At 42.6% G+C, this 27,416-nt stretch overlaps 1 protein-coding gene across 2 annotated transcripts in view; it reads left to right on the top strand.

Annotated features, from left to right (window-relative positions):
* Positions 1-27,416, top strand: part of Mmd (mind-meld) — a 155,704-nt gene that overhangs the window by 79,653 nt on the left and 48,635 nt on the right. For both annotated transcript variants that reach the window (XM_064065768.1, XM_064065767.1), the window contains exons 2-3: positions 14,222-14,272; positions 21,941-22,110. In XM_064065768.1, the coding sequence (XP_063921838.1) occupies positions 14,222-14,272; positions 21,941-22,110 (221 nt within the window). The remainder of the gene's footprint in view (positions 1-14,221; positions 14,273-21,940; positions 22,111-27,416) is intronic.

The raw sequence follows: 27,416 nt of genomic DNA, 5'->3' as shown, positions 1-27,416 counted from the left end.
AACTTTGCTTATACGTCAGATATTCCGCTCGCGAAACTTGCCGAAAATCTGACTTCAATAAATTGACTCGGATACTTCCCGCGCTCGCATCACAAACTCCGACACAACTCCCCCTATAAATATTACCAGGTTAATTACCTAACTTACAAGTATACGTGGATGTTAACCTAATTAGATGACTCGAACGACTATAATTTCCTTCGAACGTCGGGGGGTGACAAGAGAAGCTGTTTGCGACTCGAAAAGATTCACTCCCGTCGCGAAGTTCACGCCTACCGGTGTATGGCAGAGGGTTAACTGGAGTGCCCTACAGCGTCCAATTTGCATATCTCTGATAACGAACGCATTATGTCAGGTGCTCCAACTAGGAACAATCACTCCGAATCGACCGATTGTTTTAGGGGCGATACCTCGCGACCCGGAACTACCACTACTACTACTCTGCACTGTTTACTCTGATGAACGGATCGAAGCGCGGACGAACGATCCAAACCCAAAAAATAACACAGCCCCTCTTTAAAATTCCGACATTTTGCAGCATTAATAAATAAATACTTTCAATTAGCGATCGCGCCGTTAATGCAAATTCTACATTAATACTCAACGTAAACAATAAATTCCATTAACTGAAATAATTTAGTTGCGGAAAATAATGGTCGGCGCTATAACAACACGCCATAATTATTCAGAAATACCCTTCATAAATTCACTTTGAAATGTGAACGGACGACCGGTCAAGTTGAAAATTGACCACTTGCGATAACGGTTTAAGATAAGACTACGGAAACAAACAAACTTACCGAAATACTACAGGTTGTTTTTTAATGCAAGCAAGCATCGATCAGGAATCGCAGAAACGTCCGCTTCGACAGCTTCAACAATCGGATGTACCTTTTTTTAGTTCCTCCTCAAATGCTGAACGATGCCTTAGGAGTTTTTCTGTAAGCATACATATTTCGTCCTATTTCTTTATTTTTAAGATGACAGTGCTCATACAGATCAGTCAATCACATCTCGTAACACGAGTTATGCTGCTTGCCCGAAGAGAATTTGAGGACTTGGTCCTAAAGTGCGAGTGATTTTCGTGTTTGAAAACTTTTTCCAACCGTTTGGTGTTTGACAAGGCAAATCAACCTTTCGTTGTTTACTATTCGGTTAAAGTGTAAGATTCTCGTGTTCAAACTTTTTGGAGAAAGGCGGATGCTGCTCGTCGGAGGAATTATCACCCAGGACGTTGCTTCTCGCGGTGTGCGGTCTTCCCCCACCTCTCATGGAAACTAATTTCTGCAAGATTCGTTCTCCGGCTCTCGTAAATAATATCGTCGGTTTCCTGTTTAGCAAATCTTCAGAATAGAACATCAACCCCAATTAAGCAGGCCATTTCGCCGATCGTCCAGCCTTTTTATTGGCCGGAGACGGCGTATGTCTCTCTATCGTCGGCTAATTTTTGCGAGCGGTCCCTTCGCGGTACCGAAATTAACGTAATCCGGTCTTTAGACTGCGATTTTACGACAAGGCCCTTCCGGATCGTTGAACAGTCTGCCACTAATTTGGACGATATGATTCGAAAGAGGTCGCACTTTTCCCGACGTATATATTGTCAGGAAAGATAATCCGTTTACAACTCCCCGAAGCCGGCCTTCTTCTCCCAGAATATGAATTTACACAAACATAAATCTTGACGGGCGTGCCAGAGTTGGCACGAAACGACTGAGATAGGTAGCTACTTAGAGGCGAATCTCCGTCCCGCATTCCGGCATCCGCTGTACGGCCACAATTTTATAACGTCGCAAATATATCAAAGTTGTTTTTCTTTGATTTATGGAATTTATGGGTAACGTATGTTCGCTTACATACTCATTTTAAAGCCGATTCTGGTTTTCACTTCGGCAGGGTGGTCGGGATGGTGATTTATGGTCTTCGGAGGTGGTGAAGGGCCGCATTTACCAACCGTCCGCTAATTGGAATTTTTAGTGTTCGCGACGTGCGCGAAAGATCCGACGGCTGCCGGCAGATTAAGGAGAGACTGTTTCAAAACACATATACTCCGGTTTTCATTATTCTAAGTGGCGCTAAATTAAATCCAACAAGCTGCATTTCATTTTAATTACGGCGAACTTTGCCGACGTTATAGAAATACACATACGGGTTTTGAAATTAATTTTCTTTGTTGGCAGCGTTCCACCATTTAAGATGCCGTTAAGTCAGCGAGCGCGCAAAAAAGTGTACCCGTTTCGTCGCAGCGAAGCATTCAACCCTAACGACACACGAGGAATTAATCAGGAAAAAATCTGCGGTGTCCTAATCCCTGAAATTCCGTAACCACTCCGATTTCGGTCGAGAGGCTCTGTTGAATATTTAAATGATACACGCGCTCAATGACAACGTTCATGCTCGTTCATAATGTGGCCGGATTAAGACATAAACCACCATTACGACGCGCTAAGAATTAATTGAAGAGGTCTATGGAGACAAGATTATCGAATGTCACAAGATAAATAATAGTCTCGATACGGGCTTTGTTGTGTGCGGCGTTGAAGCACGAGCTGGGAAAATTGAGATTTTAATTGGAATCCGACGAAAACAAGACGCTCAGCCGACACACACATCAGAACCGAATTTCGCGCATTTTCCAAAACTCAGGTCGGACGAAGACGACGCGCCACGCTCGATAATCGCGCACTTGCCATCTCCGAGCATCTGTTTTTATAGGCTTTTCTTGCTTTCGCGAAATGTTTAATAACTCTTTATAAGAAAGTTTACTTCCACTCCATTAACGTTCGCTGATATTGATGGGATCTGATGGAAATCAGACTTTATACCCGGGATATTAAAATTGTTGAAATGGATTCGGCGGGCAGAAGGAGGGACGGACGGTTAGATGAGCGAGCGAGAAGGAAAAAAGGGTCCGGCGCAAATGCAGAATGTAATATTCACATATGCTGATTTATACATAAGGTCGATCTACAATGGACCAAAAATACGACCATAAATCAAACCATCGGCACGAGAGGAACGAAAACAACAGGACGATCCGCGCTTTTATCGCATGCAACGGACTTATACCACGCCGGAGATTCGTCCGCCGACCGACCGACCGCATTGATTTTCGGGTTGCGAAGAGTCATCGCGAAATGGCGATTTAGCAGGTATACGTACCATTTACATAAAAAACGCACGACTTATTTGTTGCGACGCTACCGAAGTCAGGAAACATCATCCAATTAGAGTGGCAAGAAATTGCGCGAAACGAGAAAGATCCGATCCTAAACTAAGGGACACCAGGAGATACGGCGAGTGAGTTAGCAAAGTTAATGTTCGGACAGAGAGAATTTAGCTCGAGCGAGAACTTTTTCTTGGACGTAAATTCTAAAAGATGAAACAACAGAAAATTAATCCCAAAGTAAACGCGCCCCGATTAACGAAAAAAACGAAGAAGAACAGAAGTACAGACAGAAATGGCGTGAAAATAGAGCCTGCAGTGGACAGTTCAACGGAAACATTAACCAAAATGTCGAATACGAAACTGTCATATTAATGTGTTTTTTTTTTTATATTCTAAAGAAAGTAATGGTTTATTAACGGAAAACTCCAATTACATAAGAAAAGAAATATAAATAATTTTTAAATAACTTAACTTATAACTAAAAAAAACAAATACAAAATAGATAAAAAAAAAAATTAATAAATAGATAAACTGGTGAATATATTCCTTGATACAGATATTAGCATGCATAAAAAAAAAACTTAATGTCGGTAATAAAAAGTAATTTTATTCTTGAAAAGCGCTTTGGAAGAACTAAATAAACAAACTTCTTTGTGTTTGATATAACCATTAGCAGCCTCCATAATTCTTCTTAAAGGATGATTAGCAGAGAAATTAGTTGTCGCAGGAGGAATCCTAAAAATAGATAGGTTACGTGTAGATCGACTGTCAACTGCCGGGACGACGAAGGACAACTTAGCTAACAAATCTGGATTGTCAATATAGCCATTTATAATCCCATGAAGAACGCAAGCATCAGCAATCTGTCTTCGAACACTCAATGTTTGGATGTTAAATTTATTCATAATCCATTGGTAATCACCTTTATTGTGCCTACGGCCTAGCTTATATTCTAAAGTGCGGAGAAACCTTTTTTGCACTTTTTCCAACAGTTCAGAATCAACATGGTAAATTGGAAGCCAAATGGAGGAACAATACTCTAGATGAGAGCGGACCAAAGAACAAAAAAGAGTCTTTAAGGCCACTGGAGAAAGATCCTTACAATTACGCCAAATGAGTCCCCATATTTGCAAAGATTTTTTGAAAATATACGAATAATGAGATTTGAAGGAAAGAGCAGAGTCAAATATTACCCCCAAATCTTTAATTTCTGAAATACGAGACACAGAATGATTATTTAATTGATAGTCGAACTCAATGAAAGATTTCGTATTATAAAATGAAATTATGTAACACTTTTTTAAATTTAAAGGTAGCCAATTTTTATCACACCAATCAATTAAAGACTCTAAATCAAGTTGAAGTTTTTCAGCATCCACAGTAAAACGTATGTTTTTAAAAAGACTGTAAACTTGCGTTAACCGTAAGTAAAATGTGGACAATAATAAAGGTGGTTCTCTAACAAATAGTGGTATCTGCTAACGTTTTGTGTCTACAAATTTGCTGTCAAACGTGGAAACCTAATAACAAATTTTGGCGTCCAAGCCAAACTTACGCTAGTTTGGTCGCAGAGGGTTCTCCCGTACGTCGAAACCAAAAGAAAAAACGCGATTATCGGAAGTCGTAACGAATTAGGAACTACGGGAAATAAGAGAAGCATTCAGCGTATATATCACGGAAAATTATCAACAGACGTAGCCCCAGGAATTGCGATTTCCCTAGAGGAAATTATCGCCAGCAAAACGACCGTGCGGACTAACGGCGTTCCCCTGCGAGGGACACGTGAAAAATCGCGAAAACTAAACTTTTCTAATCCAGGCTCGGGCCTCGTTTTGTTTAAGTTCGTGCGGTTAATAAATAACGCTACCATATCGCATTTCCGCCGACTTAAACTTATGTTTGTTGAAATATTAAAACCCGTCCGTCGTCCCTTTGCAACGGCAAAACTTTACGATTTGCCCGAATAAATATTTAACGAGGGCGCCCTCTCGAACGTCAACTAGTGCACACACAACAAACAAAAATCGCCGATACGTGCCTGATTAAGGCGCTGTTTGTGGAAAAGCCCGCACCTGCGTCGCAATAACGCCAAACTTATTCGCAACAATAACATAACGAGGAGTGCAGCAACAGAAGCGGTGTTAGTTATGCTTCGATTATAACCTTCGGTGCGGAGTAAAGCCGTCGAAGAAGTTCAGGATGACAACTCGTATGGAAATTTGTCTGCATCGCTGGGTTTTCTTTATTTCGTTTCTAGACTGGCTGCCATCTAACATCTCTTGCATTTATTCCGTATACTTCTAAAACTCGATTCCGAATCGCAAATAGGAAACGTTTTTGCTCGAGTCCGAAATTTAACGGGTCAGAAGGTGTCGTGTTTATTTTTTTAGCGGCGCGCTTCCGGCGAGCCAATTAAGCTCCACTTTGATTACGATTGGAAATCAGCGCATCGCCGGGCGTGCACGGCGCAGGTAAGTCGGTAATTAATCTTGTTCACAGAAATCCCAAATTAGATTATCTTCGTAATGAGCAAGTTCTTGTTTAAGGTAAACAGACTTTGCGTCGATTAATTAGGATAACTTTGGACCATACGCCCCGACGAACTTACGTGCGTGCCTCCTGTAAACCTCGCAAATTGATGCGTCTCGCTGCGTCTCAAAAGGGCACCGCTTCGACGGCCGTTATTGTGGATCTGCCCTAATTGCCATGGCGCAGCCTCTAATCGACGAAAATTGCCTGCCATTCGATTATTAAATCGTTAATATTTTATTTCCATTATCCGTCGCTTTGTGATGACGTAAAATATTGAAAACGTTGTCGAAACAAGCGCAATCGTTCCGGTAACCCCCTTGTTTAACGACACGACCCTTGTTGCGATCCTTGGTTTGTCGTCCGTTTTGTTTTATTTCTAGTTTTTCGTCGATGTTCGCCTGACAGTTACGAATAAATAAAACAAAACAAAAAAAAAATAGCGACTAACAGTGAATAAACCTTGACTGCAACGGACCGACGTCTAACGTTTTCCCCGTTAACGTAGCCCAGAAGGCTACTTTCGGACCGCAGCGATTGTGAGATGTTGTGAGTCGAGGTTTAAAATGTCCGTTATTTTCTACGTTTTGATAGCGCTATTTGGAAATAAATTGATTTGTTCGCTCCGGCGTTTCTGAAATCCAGATTCCCATTTGGCAGGGGGATGCAATGCAAATGCACTTGTCAGCTTTAATGATGTGCCGTAAAAAGTGCATTTTGTTCCACCGTGCTCAAATTCCGGCAGTTTGCATTTGATCGATTGGTAAAACTTTGAAAATTGCTTGACGTGTGACGGTTTCGGCGTGCCATTAAAGCTCTGTTCATCAGCGTCACATCGCTGCACCAATAGCGCAAAAATTTGTATTTATATTCATGTCAAATTGCGCCGCCGACCGGCCATTGTGTTTGTTTTAGCATATTTCCGAAGCTGCAGCGCACAAACCAATTTTTTAATTAACAATGCCCGCATGATTAATTCTTGAATTGTTCATGTCCGTCGAATCTAATCGACTTTTCCAGGGAGGACCGAACAGGACAGACAACGCCTTGTTTCGGTTTAGAATTCCTACGCTTTACCGTGTTTTAGACTGGCAAAGCGTTTGGATTCTGAATCGAACCTGTGGCTCCAGTCGCCGCTTTTAATTAAGCCGAAGTCGCGTAAGTAAACGGCTGTTAAAACTTTCAAGTGCGCACACACACGTCCCTTGTCTAATAAGGCCGTTAAAGCGCCGCGTGACGAAGACTCATCTCCACCGCACAATTCCCCTGCTAAATGATGGTTACCATTAAGGTACCTCTTGCAGACCGCAAGCCGCCATGCCAGCAAATTGCCGGGGGAAATTTCCAAGGAATTGAAACTTAAGTGCGGATGAAAGTTTAATTTGGTCCGCTTAAGAACAGCAACCACGTTTTTCAGTTTCCTCCAAACAACCAAACATGTTTTCACGTGATTTAAGCTGTGGTTATGTTGTATTGCAAACATTACGGAAGTCTGTAACACATGTCGAAAGAGCTTTAAAACACTTGTAACGTACCACAAGAAAAAAAGTGAGAAAATTATTTTCATTTATAAATTTTCTCATGAAAACGGCCAAACGGTGGAAATTATTTAAAAAACTAGCGTGTTTGTACATATGCGCGAAAATAAGTTAGTTATCAACGCGTAGTTCTGAGGTAAGCATAACATTTTCCAGGTCTCCAACGTACTAACTCATTTTTGCGACCAATTGTGACTTTAATCGTTGAAGAACGGACGAGTTCACGAGTGGAGACGCAGCAGAGGAGTTCTCGGGACCACACAGTTCCCCTTGTCGTTTGTTTCCAATATCGTCTGTTTGAACGACAGTTGTCAAACTCAATAACCAAATAGCTTCGAGTAGTGGTTTACCTGACAGTTTTTATTACTCGTCATTCTGGATTTAGGCTAGGCTGCGACTGTTTGTAAAGTTTAGCAGATCAAAATTGCGCAGCCTACAATTGGCATGCCATCGTAATCCAGTATAGCAAGAATTCGTAGTTGGGGGTGGCCGATTAGAGTTTTACGGCTATCGCCGTACCTCTCGCAGACCGCAAGCCGCCATGGCTGCAAATTGGCAGGGAAATTTCCAAGGAATTGAAACTTAAGTGCGCATGAAAGTTTAATTCGGTCCGCTTAAGCACGCCAACCCGGCTTTTTTATTCCGGTCCTAATATTCAAACCGGACTTATCGCGATGCACGCGGATCTAACAGTAATCCCGGAGTTTCGTACATGGACCCAAACGCGGACTTTATGTCGGTCGAATGTACCTTAGGAAAGCCGAAACGAGGAAAAAAATAATCAAGCAACAAGTAGCCACTCCGTAATCTTTTTGCGGAGGGACTCGGACAGGGCTGGATTCGCAAAAATTACTCGCTTAATGAAGATTGCGTCGACCGTTGCAAAGTTTTAATGGTGAGGGAGAGGCAGTCGTTCCGCACTTTCGACACCAATTTATTTCGAACGAAGCTTTATTCGAAAGCTCGTATACATCAATCTACTAACAATTATGATTATCTCCCGCAACGGACGTCAAGCTGACACGGAAAACATCATGCAGTTGATAAAACTCCACATAAACATTCGTTATGTTTATTGTGAGTGCACTCGACTAATGACTATTGCCCGTCATACATTTATTAAAATATTGTCATACAAATTCATTTCGATGGGTGAAGTTTTATTGCGCGTTAAATTTTCATTTTTTGCCCGGGGGACGCATTTGGTGCCCATGAAATTTTAATCTCGTCGTCTGCTACGAGAAACGGAATTCGTAATTAGCTGTACACCACACGCAGGTACAACATATTGATGAACCCAATCGCGTAATGCTAACGTGAAGATACAGAGATAACAAGCACGGATTCGTGATACGGGGAAAATTTATACATAATCGCCAACGAATTTAGCAACGAAAAAGTTTAATTAGACGTTGTTCGCAGTCCCTGCGCTCGAATTAAGTAGAAGAGTACCTCGCCTCCATTCGCGAAAATTGTAGACAAAGAATAAAGCTGATGCTTCTGGCAGGTGTAGTTGGAATGAACAAAACATGTTGTACGTACGTCCTTCGTAATCATATCAGAACTAGGGTACGCCTGCCAACATGTGCATTGTGTTCGTCCTCGTTCCAGAATCGAATCATGAAGTTCGGCGGTTGCACACCTGTCCCGTAAAAACCTCTTGCCGAAGACGGATCCGTTCCATCATTGCAGACGCACGTCTTTGAATACCAAGCACACTCGAGATTGCCAACTGTGCCGACTCGGAATAATAGGATTGTGTACGTCTTAGCGTATTATGAATCACCTACTCAACCCTCGACAGGTACATTAGATTTCTATACCGACGTAACGCGAGCATTTCTGTTATCCGCGTCAGTGCTCGTTTCGGATTGCCATTAAGTGCAACGCTTCGTGTGCACCGCATTTCCAGACGCCAAACGGCGACGTTTCCCAGCGATTCCTCGACCTGGAAGCGGTCTCGTAAATAAAGGTGGATGCATCGCGTGCGTTCGCCGTTCCCAAATCCAATAATCCTTGGAAAAACCTCTTAAGTGACCGCCGTTATGCTCGTCTAATTTATTTCCGCTTTCAAATTGAATTCGAACTCGCTCGATGAGGCTGAAATATGTGCGTATGTTGGACCGAACCGGATTAAAGCCTTTTCCGACTTGTCGCCGCTGTTTGCGGGCACGGAATCGACCGAGGTTTTTTTGTATTCCATTAAGAAATAAAAATTTATTTAGGCCACTTGCTATTTCTGATTACGCAAGAGCTACATAAACATACAAATGGCTACTAAAAGAGCGGCATAAAACCGCGAAAAACCCGCAGAATTTGCATTCAAATGAGCTCGGTCGAGTATAAATTTCGAAAATAATTTTATAATTACAGGGGCGTCGAACGTTCAAACTTACGCCGCAGTGCGGCTGCTTGACCGACCGAGTTTTTTTTTTATTATTCGAAATCGAAGAAGCGCTACCTTGGGACAAAACCTTCGCTACGGAAGTAACACCTGCGAGCGGAAGTAAAATCGAGGAAACGGGAGCGTTAATCGCCGGTTACATTAAAAAGTTATCTCGTTGAGAACTCCTCGACAGACTTCTGAAGCCTGACCACGCCAAAATAAATGATCCTGCGTACTCCAATTTCTCTTTTGTTGTTCGCCCATTGTCGACAAGGCTTTCATTAGGTTTTATTTTCATATTACAACCCACGCGGGCTGGTCCGAACATCATTCGCATCGCCAGACTACTTCCAAGTTCTAGCAGCAAGTTCTGACATTACAGAACAAATGAAGATGCAAGAGCTGGCTTATATCCAAGTTATTATAGCTGACGTTAATGTCATACTTCAGAGTTGGCAACCTGCAGGTTGAGGCTCTAACACGATTACCAACGTACGATCTGTGCTCGGTTAAAATTTATTTTTCATTTTCCCATCACTCTCGGCGGTAACGAGCTCGATGCATCTTCATCGTTGCAAGTTTGTTAAACTTTAAACTTTCTAATTTTACTTGTGTTGCACTCGAGCCGAAAGAAAACGACGTAACCACGTCTGTCTAACAACGGAGCTTATTAATCGCTCCGAGATTTTGGCGTGGATCTGAGGTACTCTGCAAAAGCACGATCAATCGGTCAAACAGTTTTGGTCACCTGCATGATTTCGTGTGATTCTATGCGCATCGAACTATTTGCACAACCATCATCAACTCGCACCGTCCAGTAGAACAATATTTGCTTGGCTTCTGAATAATTTCGGTCCAGTCGTTGGAATCGTTCCATGTATTCCCAGCGACATAAATGCGTCGCAGAATTGGTTAGATTTAATGTCATTCTCGTCTAAATTGGCGCGAATTTTCAGCTCGACAACACATTAACTTAATAACAACTAGTATTTGCCTATTCGCTCATAAATAACTTGGCCGGCGGACTGAAATAGCATAAATCGCATCCTCGATAAACAAGCTCATTAAGACCGGGTTGTTGTTTAAACATCACGGATACATTTCACGGTCGCGTTGTCATGTGAAGTTTTATCCCGTCGAAACGACAAATTAGTTAAACTTGACGCGATTTACGTAATATTCGCAACTAACGGCCCGAAAAGTAGACAAATTATATCGCGCCGAGAGCGCTGAAAAATATTCATGAATCGTAGCCGATTGCGCGAAAGTTTTAGAAATTACGGGAGCGGTAAAGTTGGATGAATTCATTTAAAAATTTTCAGCTCCGCCCGCTCGTCCTTCCTGCTGCCGGTTTTCTTCATAAAAATTTTAAACTAGGGGTTGTTCCATGATATACAAAGTATATTACATAAGGAGGTACGGAATTATTCATGCACTCATGTCTCGGAGTCGTAATAAAAACCTTGTTAACCTAAAATTGTTTACCGTTTTTCGCTATTATTTCCTTCGAAAAAACGAGGACACAAACGGAAAACTGGAAGGGCGCCATTTTCCATTATTACAATAACAATTCCGACGTAATATCTCGGCAGAAATCGTAAGGATTGACTGTATTTTCGAAGCTTTGTTAGAAGTAATTGATGGTATCTCGAGCTTTATGGGTGAAGGCTCCTGTTTTTCATGATGGCCGCTCCCCATCTGCGGACTTTACGTATTCTCGACGTATTTTTCGCTAAAAAATTGAATAATTATTATCAGTTCAAGTTGGAATCGGCGTCGACGCGTCGACGGTCACACAAAACATCGAAACTGTGCATTTATGATCACAATGGTCCCTAAATTAGTTGGCAATAAGAAAGGCACGTAGGTTCGCATTGTTGGAACACTTCGCTAATGGTAAAACAATGCTTCAAATTGACTGGGGAACGTCGGGAATTTCAATATAATTCCTAGATCGATCGAACTCGCTCTACTTTGAGGTGCGCGTTTTCCTATTTATTTATTTTCTCGTACTGCGGATTCCTTAATTTGTGGATGATTATTAAAATAATTTATTAATCGTTGCAATATGAATTTTTCGACCCGATTCTGCATGCATAAGAATTCGGTCGGCGTATTTGCTTAGCGCGTGCATATACACCACGTTCGAGTTTAATTTAAAGTTCCTCGACTGACTCGAATTTGCATTTGTTATAACAAAGTTTAGAACTAAGAAGTCGAAACTCCTCCGGGCCCCGTTTTAAAATACAGATACACGTTCCCCGCGCCAACTGCAATAACATTCTCGAAAAAACTGATTTTTTGTCCAAGTTTAGTCATCGGAAGCTCATTTAATTTCATAACGGTTTGGGAAAAGTCGAGCGTGCCGAAAGGTTAATAGCGGAGCGCCAACTTTCTTCTCGGTCGAACAAGAACCTCGCTCGAACGCGAAGAAATTTCCAAAAATGCAAACTGACGGCGTAAAAGGATGACGACGCTAATAAATTTCGAGGAAATGGAAATAAAGAGTTCTGCCGAAGTTGGGGATATTGCATAGGAATGGATTTATTAGATATTCCGCGGAAAAATAAAGTTACGGAATCGTAAAACAAGAATAAAACGAATATTACAGGCAGATTTGTTTTTAACAACGCACAAGTCTCGACGACCGCGGCGGCATCAGCTATGCCCGTCTGTGCGATTTTAGAAGCACCTGGAAGGAAACGTAGTTAGCTCGTTAAGCTTTTGCGATTGTTATTAGCGTGTTAACGAAAGAAATGAAGAATCGCGTCGGCTCGACTGTGCCGATTCGAACGACGGCATTCACCGGAACAATTCGATTTTTTTCGGCGACTTCAAACACTTTTGTTCGTTTGATGTAAGCACCTCTGCTAACGTTCCTCCTAATTGGCGGCACTTAACGTCCGTAGTCTCCCTTTAACTTACGCGGGGATAGGTCATTTCGAGAAAAAATAAACGCCATTGTAAGCTTACGCGACCTTTTCCGTTGTCGGCTCGGGAATGGCAAGCATTCGTCCCTCGAAAGATTAAATTAAGATGACTTCTTTGAGTCGAAATTGAAATTGTGTAAACGACTGATAAAAATGTTTTGCGTTTTAGCGCGAACCACCCCAACGGCAAGGCACACAAATTAAATTTAAATTTTGAAGCTCGGTTTATTGTGAATTCCAGCAGTAAAAATCAATCAGCTTTATTAAGTTAGAGGAAAGTTTATACATAATGGAAGTAGCGAGGAAATCCATTCGAAAAAGCAAAATAGCGAGAATTTCCGCGGTCGCGATCGAGGAGGTGCTTGCATCCGACGTAACCTTCTTCCTCCATGGCAACATATCTCTTGCATCAGATCAGCGAGCAGGCAGAGAGTTAAAACGTAATAACTGTAATCCGGTCACGTATGCAATGTTCCATCAGCGATGCCCCGCTAGATAAAGACATCGCCCTGATCCCCATTATCCAAGCTTTGGTAAAATTGGCCCCCGTTTTTTACGGCGGAACGAAGCGAGCTGGCGCGTGCGATCGCAGCGCAATTCCGAAATTGGTCAGCCGATGTTTTAAAGAGCGACGATTTATCATCGCTTTGCATGTCGATCCGCTGTCACAGAGCCACTAATGTTCCGAAATGATCCATCAAGTCCCTAATACGTTGTCGGATTATCGTTACACGCTACTCAAATAATGCTCAATCCATTTATAATACTCGAAGAGTGTTTGCTCGGTATCCTGTGTTGTTGCGCCGGCATGTACATACTTCGGCTCGGAATTGCTCTAACGAGCTCAAAAAAGAGAGGAGACGCGGGGTGCGCTCGCACTTTTAAGTTATAGAAGACAAGGGACGTGACTATCGGAAAAAACGATGCATCGCTCACGTATTTCATTACAGGACCAATTCCTGAGGAATCCGAGAAACGGGAGCTTTTCAGCAAACTCATTTAATTCCATAACAGCTTCCAAAGTTATTTTTTACGGATTTGGGGCGGCACTTAGACAACGGGATTTCTTCCTATAAGTGGAACGCGATCAGGATCGGGAGGATTTATTGAAACCATGATACATTACGAAATCGGAGGATACGGTGGCAGGCACGTAACCATAAACGTACCGTGGATGGGTGGAGACTCGTCGGTTAATCGACGGTCCATTGAAAAGTCGGAAACGAATTCTGTCCTCGTCCGTGTTTATACGTTAACGAAAGAGAATTCTGCGTGCGGTACGTCGCCGTCGTACTTATCGATACGAAATGAGAAATTTATGAGACGCGAACAAAATGTATTCACCGTCATACACAAATATATCTCGAATCCGCCACCATTACGTTTTTGCTCTAAATCCACAAAGCGCCACGCCGAGAATCAATACGCTTTACATATTCCATTTATTTGTTTGTTTCGTAAGATTTCATCCCGGAGTCGTTGGCTTTATCCCTAATGTTTGGAATGGTTCTTTGAAAAGTGCAACTGCAATCCCGTTGTACGTTCCACCGTCGAGTATTAAACTGGTTTTACTCCACTCAAAAACACACTCGTCGTACACTGTTTCTATCCTCTTTTTTTTTACAACACACATGACTGCTTTGATCTAATGCACTTTCCTTATCCATTTCAGAAGCCGATTATACCTTGGATGAATCGTTTTGGATCGAAGAAAGCCCGGTCGGTGAGTACACGCACGCACGCCACTTCTTACCCCAACAACTCCCCTTTCTCTTTGTTGTTGGGTTTGTTTATGATCGTTTCCGAAAAGAGTTCGACAAAGATTGCAGAACTCGGGTCCGCTTCGCTGATGCGCTTCTAGTAGTTGTCACGAAAAAGGCACCGAATGCACGAAACCCCGGCACCCGTCTCTAGTTTTGGCAAATGTAGCAGAACGGCACTCGATTTGCTTATCCTTAATGGTTTTATAAACGCTGCTGAGGGTTGATTTTCCCTCTAGTCGTCTTGTCGCACTCCGTGTAATTTAAATTGAGTTAGAACGCTCGGACAATAAACTAGTGGGACTCCAATTAACATGAAAATGGAATAAAATAATGTCGGGCGTAAATTATTTTCCTTCCAGCAGGGTTGACTAACGCTCGACTCGCCTCGAATAAGGAGGTTTATTATAAAATTAATCCTGAAACACGTTCATTCATCAACTCGATGATATACACAAACAAGCAGGTGAAACACTCGACGAGTCTTAATCTGACCGAGCGATCCGATCTGAATGATCTGGGGTTTAAAACTTCGACGATGGTTTTTCTTTTCGGTATTTTATGCCTTATGGAATACCCTCGGGTCGCGTTTGGGGGTTATTACGGCGTCTAATATTTATGGATGGCTTTGAAGTATTACTCTACTATATTTTTTAGGGGCGATTTGTATGCCGAAACAGAATTCTCGAGAAAAGTACCGACAATAATACTAAATCCAATAACCAAATTGCCTCTTCTTATTCGGATGCGGAAATTTTTCGCCTTGCGTCCCAAATTAATGCTAAATTAAACGTCGATCTAAAACACCATTATTCAAATCGAAGGGATTCTGCGGTGCTCGATTTAATCCAACTAAATATAATCCGGTTACATAATTTATTTCAATGGAGTCCGGTCCAGACAATGAGTACGCCCAAATCGGACCTATTACCAAACAGAATTAGGTAATTTGTAAGTAAGGTGTGAGCCTCGATGGAGATAGGCGCCGAAATGGTCCCAAAATGCAACCGGGCGGCTTCGCTGAATCGAAATCGCCCAGGAAACTCTCTAAATTGCTCAGATCACGGACGATGACAACGTTCAGAATTGGAAAACTATTTTTATCTACGGTAACGCAAGGTATTACACTCAAAAACTCGTCTGATAGAACTCATCTACTTCGCACTAGAGTGGTGTGGGCGCTGGCATCCTACCGTCAAAGACTTTTAACGACGACCGAGAAAGTACTTGTCTCAAGAAAAGAAAAACGACTTCCAAAATCCAATTTACTACCTAGAAGAAACTCGAGCAAACGAAAATTCTGCGACCTTTGCACTTTACTCTGCAAACTCGTCTGCTAATAATAGTTATGAGGTACGATTTACCCATTTTCTTGAAAGAATTTCGAAGCTTCGGTATCACAACTTACAAAAATTCAATGTTTTTTAAATACTTACCCAGCCACCTCGATACTATGGGAGCAAAAAAATAAGCCCATTCACCAATTTAAATTTCCTCCAAAAAGATGAAAAGGCTTGTAAGAAAATTGTTCTAATGAAACCGCTCTTATTAGACTGCTTTTTTGAAGGTACTCGTCGTAATGCTGACGCATTTAAACGTCCCACAAAAAGTGGGTTAGAAATGAAAATACGTAGGCTACTCGTACTTGCAGACTCATGTCTTCTTTCGTCTGTAGTTAAAACTGCCCCAGGGACGTTTTCTTCGACGAGGCGACCGTTAAAAGATGTCGTCCTGATTCCTCTCCATCCCGTTTTCTTCTTCCCGCCTTCCGTCCTTCAACTCGATCGCTCGAGACAGATTCCAATAAATCAAATCAAAGATCGCAAGTATCCGAGTTTGAGCCGGGAACGTTCCGGTCTTTCTGCATCCGTGGGGGGCAGGTCCGGCTCTTGACTGATAGGCAGGCAGGCAGGCAGGCAGCGTGCAGCGAACGGCTAATCTCGAGGACAGGCACGTACTGGCCTTTTAGATTGCAGTTGTTTGCCGGGCGATCACGTCAGGCGCGTGACGCCATCAATCTGCCCGTCAGAGGGGGTTGTGCCTTCGCCAAATATTTAATTCATCCGAAAGTGGTTCGGTCTGCCGCGAGATTACCTGAGCTCGCGATTTATTGGCGAATTTCCCGGCGGCAAGGGGCGCCCCCGGCACATTAATAATACATGCACGTCGCTGGATAACGGAACGAAATCAAAATTGTTTGCTCTCGCGCGGTGGCCGAGGAGGGAAAGAATAACACACGGATAAGATTGACTGATGAGGGGAAGTCGGTTTTTGTAATTAACCCCCGACAAGGGGCGGTTCTGCGGTGGAGTTTTTCGCACGGACGGTATTGTCTGACGACCGAGTTGATAATATTCTCTTGTCAAGTTGTCAGCCAAGTTTTTATATTACGTCGAAACTTCGTCTTTGAGTCAATATAATCAAAGTCTTGTAACGCACGAAATATTAACAAGTTCCTAACAAAGTTTCGTCATTCTTTAACGAATTTTAATATGTTGTTAAGATGCCGAAAATTCAATAGGACCTTGTTAAGATAAAATGACTTGAATGGAAACAAGACGCTGCTCTCGATTCTGTTTATGCGAGGGGTAGGATTCTGCGTGCTCAAGTGGCCGTAACAAAGAGAAAAATTAACGATTCAGACCGTTCCGGATTTCCGATGGAGGGTCAAAAAGTGTTTATTTCTGATGGGTGCCGTTGATGGAAACTTTGCTCGAGTCAACTTTTTAATTTTGGACGTCAACAATATTCGACGTGCCCGAAAAAAGAAATAAGCTTTTCCAGGAGATTGAATCAAAGCGCAGCAATAAAATTTCAATGAGGCAACAGCCTCTCGGAGGGATTTATTTTTCTAACATTAAAGTTAAAGGAACATAACGTAAATATCAGAGATGGCTATATATTTAAGGAACGCTTTTGAGGAAAACGCCACTAAAAATTTCCAGCTGAAATCCTCCTTCTCTGCTTCCAGTGAAACTATAAACGAGCAGTCGGCAAAAATCAAAGCTTCTGATTGAAAATATCAATGTTTACCTCTCTAATAATTCCATCGGAAGAAAAACCTTTCTTTGATCAGTAATTTGTGTCCGATTCGTCTGAAAATCTCTTCGTCCGTACCTCTAATTGCCCGTTGACCCAGATTTCGGCGTTTAAACTGTAGTCATTTTTATGCCATTAAATGCACGAATCGAACGGCATCGCAGTTCGATTTTGGACAATACCGCCACCAAACTGGACCGTCTGTTGTTGGCAAAAAATCACCTCGGCTGTGGGATTTACAAAGTCCCGTGTTTATTCTGATGACGCAGGGACGTAATAAGGCCCAACGTTGTCGTTATAATTAAATTCGCCTTAGGTGTGTTAATGAACAACATCGCCAAGGGTCGAGCGATGGCCGGGATTCACGCATAACAACCCCAGATTCTCCGGGTCATTTGAGGTTAATGTTTCACATTGGTTTAACGATTACCCCTCGTCATCAAATGTCAGCACGCCATTGTTGCCTTTCCAGACGTGAATTGTGCTCGTCGAAGTGTTACACCGAGTCCTGGAACTTTAATAAATCGTCGAGATCGAAACGATACAACGCGCCATACGGAAACTAAGTTTGCGCCAATTCGAGCAGTTTTTTACGTTCGATTAATTTACGCCGGGACATCACCTATCTGCGAATTATTCGAACGAAAAACCTCATCTTCCGACCGAGGGGACCATAAATCAACCGAAATGCATTTGCTCACGTCTTATCAGCAATAACTCGCTACGTTGTGTGGTTGCGCCAGACCGGTCAGATGGGAATTCACATTGCCAAGGATCATGTTGATTAAGGTGATGCGCTTTGCTTACCGTCGAGGGACGCAACGTTATGTCACACCGTGTTTGTGCAACGACTTTTTAGTACGGGTTTTGATTTCGCTACATTTAACATTTCTATGTGATTATAGCAAGAACTTTCGAAGTTACTTCGTCAGACAGAGTCTAATTCGGAGAGAAAAATCCACGGATTCCGATGTCCTGTTAATTTAGTGTATAGTACCTCTACGATACGTATCGGGCGTATTTTTCAGGAGACGTTCTTTTCAAAGGAACGAAGGCAAGAAGAGCAGTAAAACTAGTTGAAAGGGCTCGTAAGCGCTCCACTGTTTCTAGAATTAATGAGAATCAATTTAGTGCAAAAACTGCGTGCATCGTCAAGGAGGACGAATTTGAGCTGCAGCTGCTTTGGCGTCTTGCCGTAATCGGTTCGAAAATCCCCATAATAAGCCTTGTGGGTCATAAATAAAGTCAGGTGTCGAATTATAATGGCCGAACCTATATTATCCGGCGCACACTTTATAAATTCGAAGATTACAGGGATTTATGTAACACTGTTGTTTTCGTTCAACCCATGAAATAAATTATTGTTTGTTAACGGGAAAATTGTTATGCATAATTCATGTACAATATCATCTTATCAGCACGATCACAACACCACCTCGTCGTGTTTATGGCTTGGACAAGCAATGAGGCTCATATCGGTCGTTAAAGCATAATACGCTACGCCACCAATAAAAATCCGAAGATTTTTTGCCGCGGGGGTCGATTTTATCGGCAATATGTGTCGGAAAAATGAACCGGAAAACGTCGTAAATAATGTCCGAGTGATGGTGCGGAGGAAAACTCTCGTCAAGATTAATTAAACGGAAAGTTCGCGACTTTGTTACTGCACAAGTTTAAACATCTCCCCCGTAAAAATTAGCAGCTTCTTCGAAAAAAGCCGCAAGAGATGCTCGTCGCGTAATTTAATAGTGCTGCGAATACGTCAGACAAGGTGTTGCGGAACGACAGGATAAAGCAAACAGGGCCGTAGGGAACGTCAGATGGTGCCGCTGGTAATGAAACCGCGGACACAAAACGACTCCGCCATTAGTTAAACCGCTAAAGGCAACCGTGCAATGCAACTTATCTGCTGCGCAAACAAAAACTTGGAGGTTTTTTTTTTTTACTGCCACATAAATAATAACGCGCTAACGAAAATATCTCGTAAATACAGCACCGGCAATGGTCGAAAAGAATCGAGCGATAAATCAAAATTAAAAGCGCAACGGCAACGACACACGCGAAATTTATGTTTCGACGCAAAACATGAAGTCGACGGAAATGCGTGAGTGCTGGGCGGATTCGGAAAATGAATTACATGACCTGGTTCGCTCCTGAAAGGAGGAACGACACCCTTCTAATCGGCCCTTCGGAAACCATCATCCGTTATTGTTCTTCAAAAGAGTCGTTTGTGCCACGGCTGCTTAAGATACTCGAAGGAATGTGCGTGAGTTCGACTTGGAAGATTTTGTAACGCTTACGAGATTTTTGATAACCTGAACTCCAAGAACTCAGCTAAAGAGAAGTCACCGGGTCACTCAACGAGACGGGCCATCGAACCTCTTAAGTTTCGGTTTTAAAAGTAGCGCGTGATTTGGAAAGTAAGAGTTAGTTATCCATCTCGTGACCTAACGCGTCTAGTACTACCACAACTAACAGTAGGTAGTAGTAAGAAGGGTTTAACAGAATCCATAAGAAGCAACATAGAGACGAAGACGTGAATAAAGAAATGTTTCTTCTTTAATTGACGCTCTGGAAGCAGCAAGCATTCCGTGATCGCCGTCCTTTCGCGTGCCGGAAGCGCGAGGTGCGAAAACGCCGACCGTCGCCGCTGCCGCTCTTGGTATCGTGTTAAGAGTGAGTTTGGAAATAAGAAGCGGCAGTAATAACAGAAAGGCGAACAAAGAAGAGAAAAATACACCGATGGCATCGTGTTGAAGAGAAGTGGAGCGAATCATGCTGTTTGGAAATAACAAATCCCGCCCATTGTATGCGGCTTTGTTCGATTTGAATCCGGCAATGTTACGTTTTGTACCAGACAGACAATGCGACTCACACAAAGAATTCCTAATCCGTACGTATCGAAAATATGGACTATCGACGTCGTCAGTAAATCACTCCGTGACTGCGATCCCCTTTGATGTTTTTTTCCCTTCCTGTCGCGTTTCAGGTGTTTGCAGCGCCGTTACTTACCCAGGACAACTTTCCGTAATTAAACCCACCTTGATTGAACTAATCGCAAATAATTCCGTGTTACTGGTGGAATTCTGCGCGGGTTTGCGGTTCGGTTTGTAAACAGTTGCGGTCAGCGTTAGGTAATGAAAGCAGTAGAAAAGCTACGTCCGACAGATATTAGATTGTTAGGGTGACCGCATGTACTAGATTACGTGCCCTATATACGCCGGCAGCGAAGCTGTCATGTTTTATTATGGCACGTCGTCAAAGGTTGCCTCTAATTACTTGCCAAATAAGAGACGTCTCGCAGGAGAAAAATCGTGGTTTATTAATTAGCAGCGTGCCGGGAACTCCGCGCTCTTATTAGTCATGCGGCGTTAATAATCGCACGTATCCTACTATGTAGAGAATGACTCGAGATTCGAGGATTTACGAGCCGCGAAAGCACTTTCTGGCTATTACGTCTAGGGAGGAATGTTAAAATACACGATTTTAGTTATGGCTTTACTGCATTATCCCTACATAACACCTAATCGAGAATCTGGCGCCGTAATAACCGCGGTAATAAGAATAATGCGAGAACGATGAGGTCTTGCGGAGTAGACCTGAATTTTTGATGTGAAAGGAACCGACCCCGCGGAGTTCTCGCTAAATTAAAAAGAGGCAAGCGAACGAACGAACGCCCGAACGCTGATATTCGTACCCTAGGAAAGTGTTCGAATTTCTAACGAATGCACTCCACGTCACGGTGCAACCATGCATCGAGCGAGCAGTCGGAAGCGAAAATTCGTGCGTAAAAAGCGCGTTTTAATCTCAGACGATGGAATTCCCGACACATGGACTTACGCCGCTGCTGCAATTTTTTAATTAAACGCCGAGCTCCCGAATCGTGTCGACGCCCCTAATTAAATTTACGGTGATCGCGTTTTATTTTCGTTCCACAGGTGGTGTCCGACCGTTACAAAGTGTAGGTGTAATCTAGACGTACGCGCTGGACAATCGTTAAAAACATCACATTATCACGTGCTTGTATATACGACGGACGAGATAATTTGTAGGAATTTTTGCGCAAGGTTTTTCGTGAAACCGAAGAGACGAAGAATACGGGATAAATACACAGAGAGAGAGGGTTGATTTTGGAGGGTCCGAGCACGGGTGGCGACTCGGAAGGGACGTGCCACACGCACCGTGACGTTTTCACTTGTTGAAAATGCGTGTCGCGGTGGTGCAAAAACGTTCCCCCTCGTGTTCTTTGCGGTCGAAAAAAAAACTCTCGTTCCAGTAAAAGAGTTCCGGCAATATTAATGTTCCTCTAAAATGATTTTCTAGTAAGGTTAAGTTATGATTGTGTTGTGTTGGCTTGCATCCGATGGTAAATTTCTAGAATTTATGTTATTTCTCCCGCCTTCCTGTTTCGCACCGAGCCTGACAATGAAAAATGTTCCAAAGCAATTTCTTTTCCGTCGTTATTTATGAAATAATGAAGGAAGTAACATATATATATATCTATACGCTGTATAAACGATGAACGTGTTTATTTGTTGCACTATTCATTTATCAAGCGGCACACGATTATGGAGAGATTTGTAATTTTGCAGGAGAGGTGGAGAGGCTCCTTCAAGAGTACACGCAGAACCAGGACATGGTCACAAACATCGGCGTTCATTACTACCAGATCATTTATCCCGTACAGTTACGCCAGCACAAGAAGATGGGGATCTCCACTAGGGAGATAGGGTCGTCTAAGGTACGCAAAGAGCGGAGTACGGTATGTCACAGCACTTGTTCATCTCATTGCTCACCCTCTCGTCACCCTTTGCTTTCCCCCACAAAAAAAAAGGGAATTTGCAATCGGTTCGGCGACGGTCGAACCGCCTGCAACTTCCTTTCCGTTCAATTGCGCGGCGAACATTTCATTAATTGTTCATCACCCATCCACCATTTCTGTCATGTGCAATTTGTCGCAAGCGGACGTTTTAAACGCCAAATTTAATAAATCTTCGAAAACGGGGAAATATCTCGAATTGTACGTCCTGAATATTTATTCAAAGATCAAAGCGAAATTTGCCGCCGCGTCTTTGAGGAAAAAGGTAGCGGATGCCTGTAATAAATTCAAACATAAAATCTTTTGCGTGTATGTGTGCAATTTATAGTCGGCGTCTGATGGTACATACTCGGTTTGCGCCAAGGACCCCGAATTAACATCTAAATTTTATATTTGTTTGCATTTTGTCGGTTACGGTGTTACTCGAGGGAGACGAGGTCGCAAAAGACATTTCCTTACCCTCGCAAACGCCACAAATTGAGTCTACTCGCGCTATCGCTTTAAAATATAAAAGCGGGTCCGACCGTGGTTTCGGATGCGGCTAATTCCCGACACTTTTTCTTCGCCCCTCGAAAAAATTCGCGCGAGATTTTTCCTCTCATCATCGATCACGCCGCCACGTATAAATCGCACCGCACCGACTCGCCGCCCCCTATAAGCAAAATTACAATTAAGGTTTCGAAGATTCTTCAACTTTCGGGAGTTTCTGAGTGCTCCTTATTTAGAAAGTTTCGTCTTATTAAAGTTCCAGTGTTATTTAGATTCGGGAAGTATTTTAAAAATTTACGACAGCCCAAGGATGCGGGAATTTTAAGCAAACATGTACATCCAGAGTGTTACAAATTCGGCTTAAAAAGGTACGAGAGGCGACCATATCGTCTTGATGGGGGCTCTAGCGAAAACAAATGCTCTGCGGTGCTCAGACTACCAATACGCTTGCGAACTTTACAACAAAAGTACTCCCGTCGCAGTATTACGACATTTTTAAGCGTGCTCTCCTTGCCGACGCATTGAAAATATAATATTTAAAAACTGTTTCGCATAAACGACAAAACGTTTGCCTCTAATGTAAAAGCACTCTTTAGCCGAACGTTGAGACTAAATGTTTCCAGAACGCTCTCCAATTTACCGAACAGCTTTTACATTCATTTCGGAGTTGAATATCGCGAGCTTAGATTTCTGCTTAAAGCTAGAACAAAATGTTTACATTATTAGCGTAGAAAATTAAGTGGCAGTGTAGACCCGGTTCGAGACCTGGCTCGGGATCAATTATGTCGAACGTGGAAAAAGTAAATGTTCGTCTTCCGTCTCAACTTTAGAGCAGTTTAGCCTCTAGAGTTGAATAACTATCGATGTTGCCGGATTTTCGTGAAGTGGCGCCAAATCGTTGTTATTTTTAGGATGTAACGTTGATTTTGAATTGGTCGAAGATCCCGCACAAAAGGCGGCATGCCTAATTGGATCGAGCGCGAATTTCAAAGATGTTAACCGTCGCTGTGGAGAAAAGGGGTGGAAACTCAATACGGCCTCGTGAACGCAGATAGTGATTGTAACTAAAAACAAGAGAAACTCCAAACAATGGAGATGGCGTGGTGCCTTTGTTAATGTCAGACTGTCTACTTAACTGTACGTGTTTTTCTCGGTGAAATACGTGCACATCATCCTTTGTATCGCTTCATTGTATACAACCAGAAGACGATGATACTAGCGTTCGCGCCTCCCCTCGATAAACATTGAAAGTAACTTATTGTATCAACCTAAATCAAAATCCCCATTGTCTGGGCGTGGGGTTAAAAATAGGACCTCACTCGAAGTTCGTTTTAAACGAGGAGCAGGTGAATAAATCAGGACGATGAGGAATGGCACTCACATCCGACCTTCGACGAAAACGCGATACGAAGAAGCTCCACCGCGGTTTATCACACACGCTCAATTAACGCATCTCGTGCAGATTTCGCCAGCGCCCGCTTGACCAGCTTGAATTATTTCAGGCTAATAAGTTAATCGATCACCGGCACAAGTCGTTAATCCGCCCGGATCTGTCGGACCCATATACTTGTTATTCTGAATTAAGCTCTCATGGGCTTCTCGGTTTCCGTTTCCTGCCTAACATCGCTCTGACACCCTTTCATCTTCACTGACTGTGAATTATTACACCCCCAAATCAACTGCAGCGTCAAATCCCTCTTCACTTCCATGGAGATTCAATACGGAATTAAAATTACGGCCGGACCAAACACGCACGAGAGTGCCAGATAGAACACCAGAGGGGGGCTCTTTGTTTCCCGGCCAGGATGTCGGCACGTTATGTATCGCACGGCCTCCTCAAAAGGCACGTACAAAATCGACTTTTGCTTCCTGACGTCTTTTACACGGAATCGAACAGTGCGAAATCATGCGAGATTCGTCAGGTTTCATGTCGTGGAAGCGACCACAAGTGCAACATTGCAAAGAATGCAGTGAGATATGAAACGTGGAACGTGCATGTGTGTGTGAGGGGTACACATAGAGGTTGGAAAAATACACTAGTTCGGTAGTACTCGGGCTTTTGGGGCAACCTGGACGCAAACTCATAGGTGCTACTCGGATCTTCGCATTTTTTTTTAATGACGGCAGACCGCGTCAACAAGTACAAACCTGTCTCACAAAAAACAGAAGTTTAATTTTCTTCGTAGAATTCGACGAGTTCGTCATAGTGGTGGCAGTGAATCCGCTTGCCAGGGAAGATCTTCTCCTGTTGTAAGAAAAACACATCAATATTATTTGCGTGTAACTATATCTTCCGTCAAACTTTAGTGATGCGTTTATTCTTGGTGGGAAAACAAGATTCGGAGTACAAAAGACCCTCTCAGAAAAAAAAACCGGTAGCGACTCCGTCGTTTGCCAAAATAGTCCTGTTGTGTTTTGAACGCCGATTAAGTTAATTAGGAGCATGTTTTACGAAACAAAGAAAACTCTAATGAAGCGTCGCGTACCTTGCCACTAATTAAATTATTTCAGAATAATACGCACTCAATGGGAGTCAATTATTCGTAGCGTTCTCGTCAATACAGAGGTCAGATTAAATTACGCGGCAGTGATTCGATTTAAGTGTACACCAAGTCGAACAGAAGGTTACAGTTAAAACGCAACAAACGCGCGAATGGCGAAAATTCGTCCCCGATTTTGGAAAATAATCTGCCGTCGTAGTAGATTGGATATTGAATATTTGTTAATTTTCGCAGTGGGAATAGTAATTGGCTAGCGTGGCGTAGACGTGCGGCAACGGTTACGCTCGCACGAGTTTCAATCCTTTCCTGACATATGGTCCTGCGGTTGCGACCGCAACTTCTCTCTAAACTCTACCATTTATATTTATATCACGCATTAGTTTCCGCCATAACTCGATGAAATTTTAAAGTCGAATTAACGCTACGGTTCGCCGGGTCCGTGATGGCATCCAACACGTCCGACACTAATTAAAAATCAGTTTCGTCATTGTGCTCGACGTCCAAATTAGCAAATTTCAGCTGATAATTAATTCGACCAGAATGCAAATACTAATTACTGGTTCGACAATGTATCGCTGTTCGGTACGCCATCAGCATTTCAGCGATTCGGTCGTAAAAAGACCGCACACATCATTAGATCGAGATAACTTCGGATTTAATTTGTGTTTGATCGACTCGCGGGACGTGGCTTTCGAGGTCTAAAAACGTCAAAAGCACCAGTGGAAGTGACAGTGTTACATTGGAGAAATTCAATAACGAAACTTGCCCCAACTATACTCCCAACTACTATTAATAGTTGATTAATATTAAATTGTAACGTTCATAAGCTGCTTGGTCGGGATGAAAGCTCGGCACTCAAGTTTCGGTCTATTGAACACTTAATTATTAAACTAAACTCCCGAGCAACTAACGTGCCGGTCATATTAGTAGCAGTAAATGTCTAAATTCGAGTGCATTCTCGTAGAAATAGCCAACTATGCTTTACTCAACTTGCCAACTACTGGCGGCTGTATTGAAGGCGACGTCCGATGATCGATCAGGAAGTCGTTTTTGAATAAATAAGCATCAACTGTCAGTAATTGCGAATTTATCGTTTCGGAACGTCAAAAATACAAAATCAAGATGATGCGCTACTCGTGACGATTCGCGTCTTGCCTACCGCACCATGCTAGGATGAGTTATTCCGTATTCGCGCGGAACATTAAGATAAGCAGAAAATTCAGTCAATGCGATCTCACGAACGTAACTATTTTGTTCTTGAAATAGCTCGTTATTTATAACCCTCTTCCTCCCCCGAAAAAAAAAACCGTCATGAAATAGATTCTGTGTAAGCAGATTTTCTTACGAGAGCTGAATAAAAACGATCGCATCTTTTCGCAAACAGGGTGCTTTTTATACAAAGACAAAAGGGTTCTCGTGGCTTATAAAATATTATAATTAGCAAGTAGGTCTCGACGCCCGACTCTTGAATTTTAAAATTCCTCTTCCTGTCATAACTCGTTTTAAAAGGGAGAAATTTGCACTTTCGAGCTCATCAACGGTGTTTTCAGACGTTTACTGAAGAAGGGACGGATGTTTTAGCTCGGCCGTAGTCTTAAGAAATTAAATTTTTCGAATTCCTGGTTGGCATTAGAAAATCTGGAAATACATCGACGACGGACCCAAAGATCAAACGGAGGCATATTTGCCGAGCTTGTCCGTGCAGTTTTTCAAACTGTTCTCACTTTGAGTTTCTCCTTCGATTGAATAAACCCTCCAAGCAGATGGGTCCAGACCGTCATTCCCGCACCGAGTTTTCCAACGCACACATAATAGAATCCCAATTTAGAATTATCCCTGCGAAATCCATCAGATCGTCGAAAGGCCAACAATACACAAAAATCGGTCCACTTGATTCGACTCGGAGAAAACTGTTTTCGAACGTTCGCAGTGTTAACCTGATCGTCTTGGTCTTAAATTACGACAAATTACAAATGTACGTAATCCTGCCGACTGCGCCGATATTCCCGCTTGACAATCTGAAACTCGTCAGAACTCGACAAAAAAAAACAGTCTTCCGACAACTCAGATTTTGTCTTTTTTTTTTTTTAATTTAAATTTCGGTTTTGATCGTCAAGTCTTTTGATGTGCGCTCCGATTCGAGTTCTGTCGAATTTCGGCATATGCTTTGTGTTTTAATATAGAGTGTGTTTGAATGCCAGCTCTAAACCGATTTACGTGCTGCCGAACCGCTCTTTTTTGTATGTGTAGTTAGATCGG

This window comes from Zophobas morio, unplaced genomic scaffold, assembly GCF_036711695.1.
Source record: "Zophobas morio isolate AGI-343-1 ecotype UQ-CSIRO unplaced genomic scaffold, CSIRO_AGI_Zmor_V1 ptg000026l, whole genome shotgun sequence".
Lineage (NCBI taxonomy): Eukaryota > Metazoa > Arthropoda > Insecta > Coleoptera > Tenebrionidae > Zophobas > Zophobas morio.
This window is presented reverse-complemented; position numbering and strand designations above follow the sequence as displayed.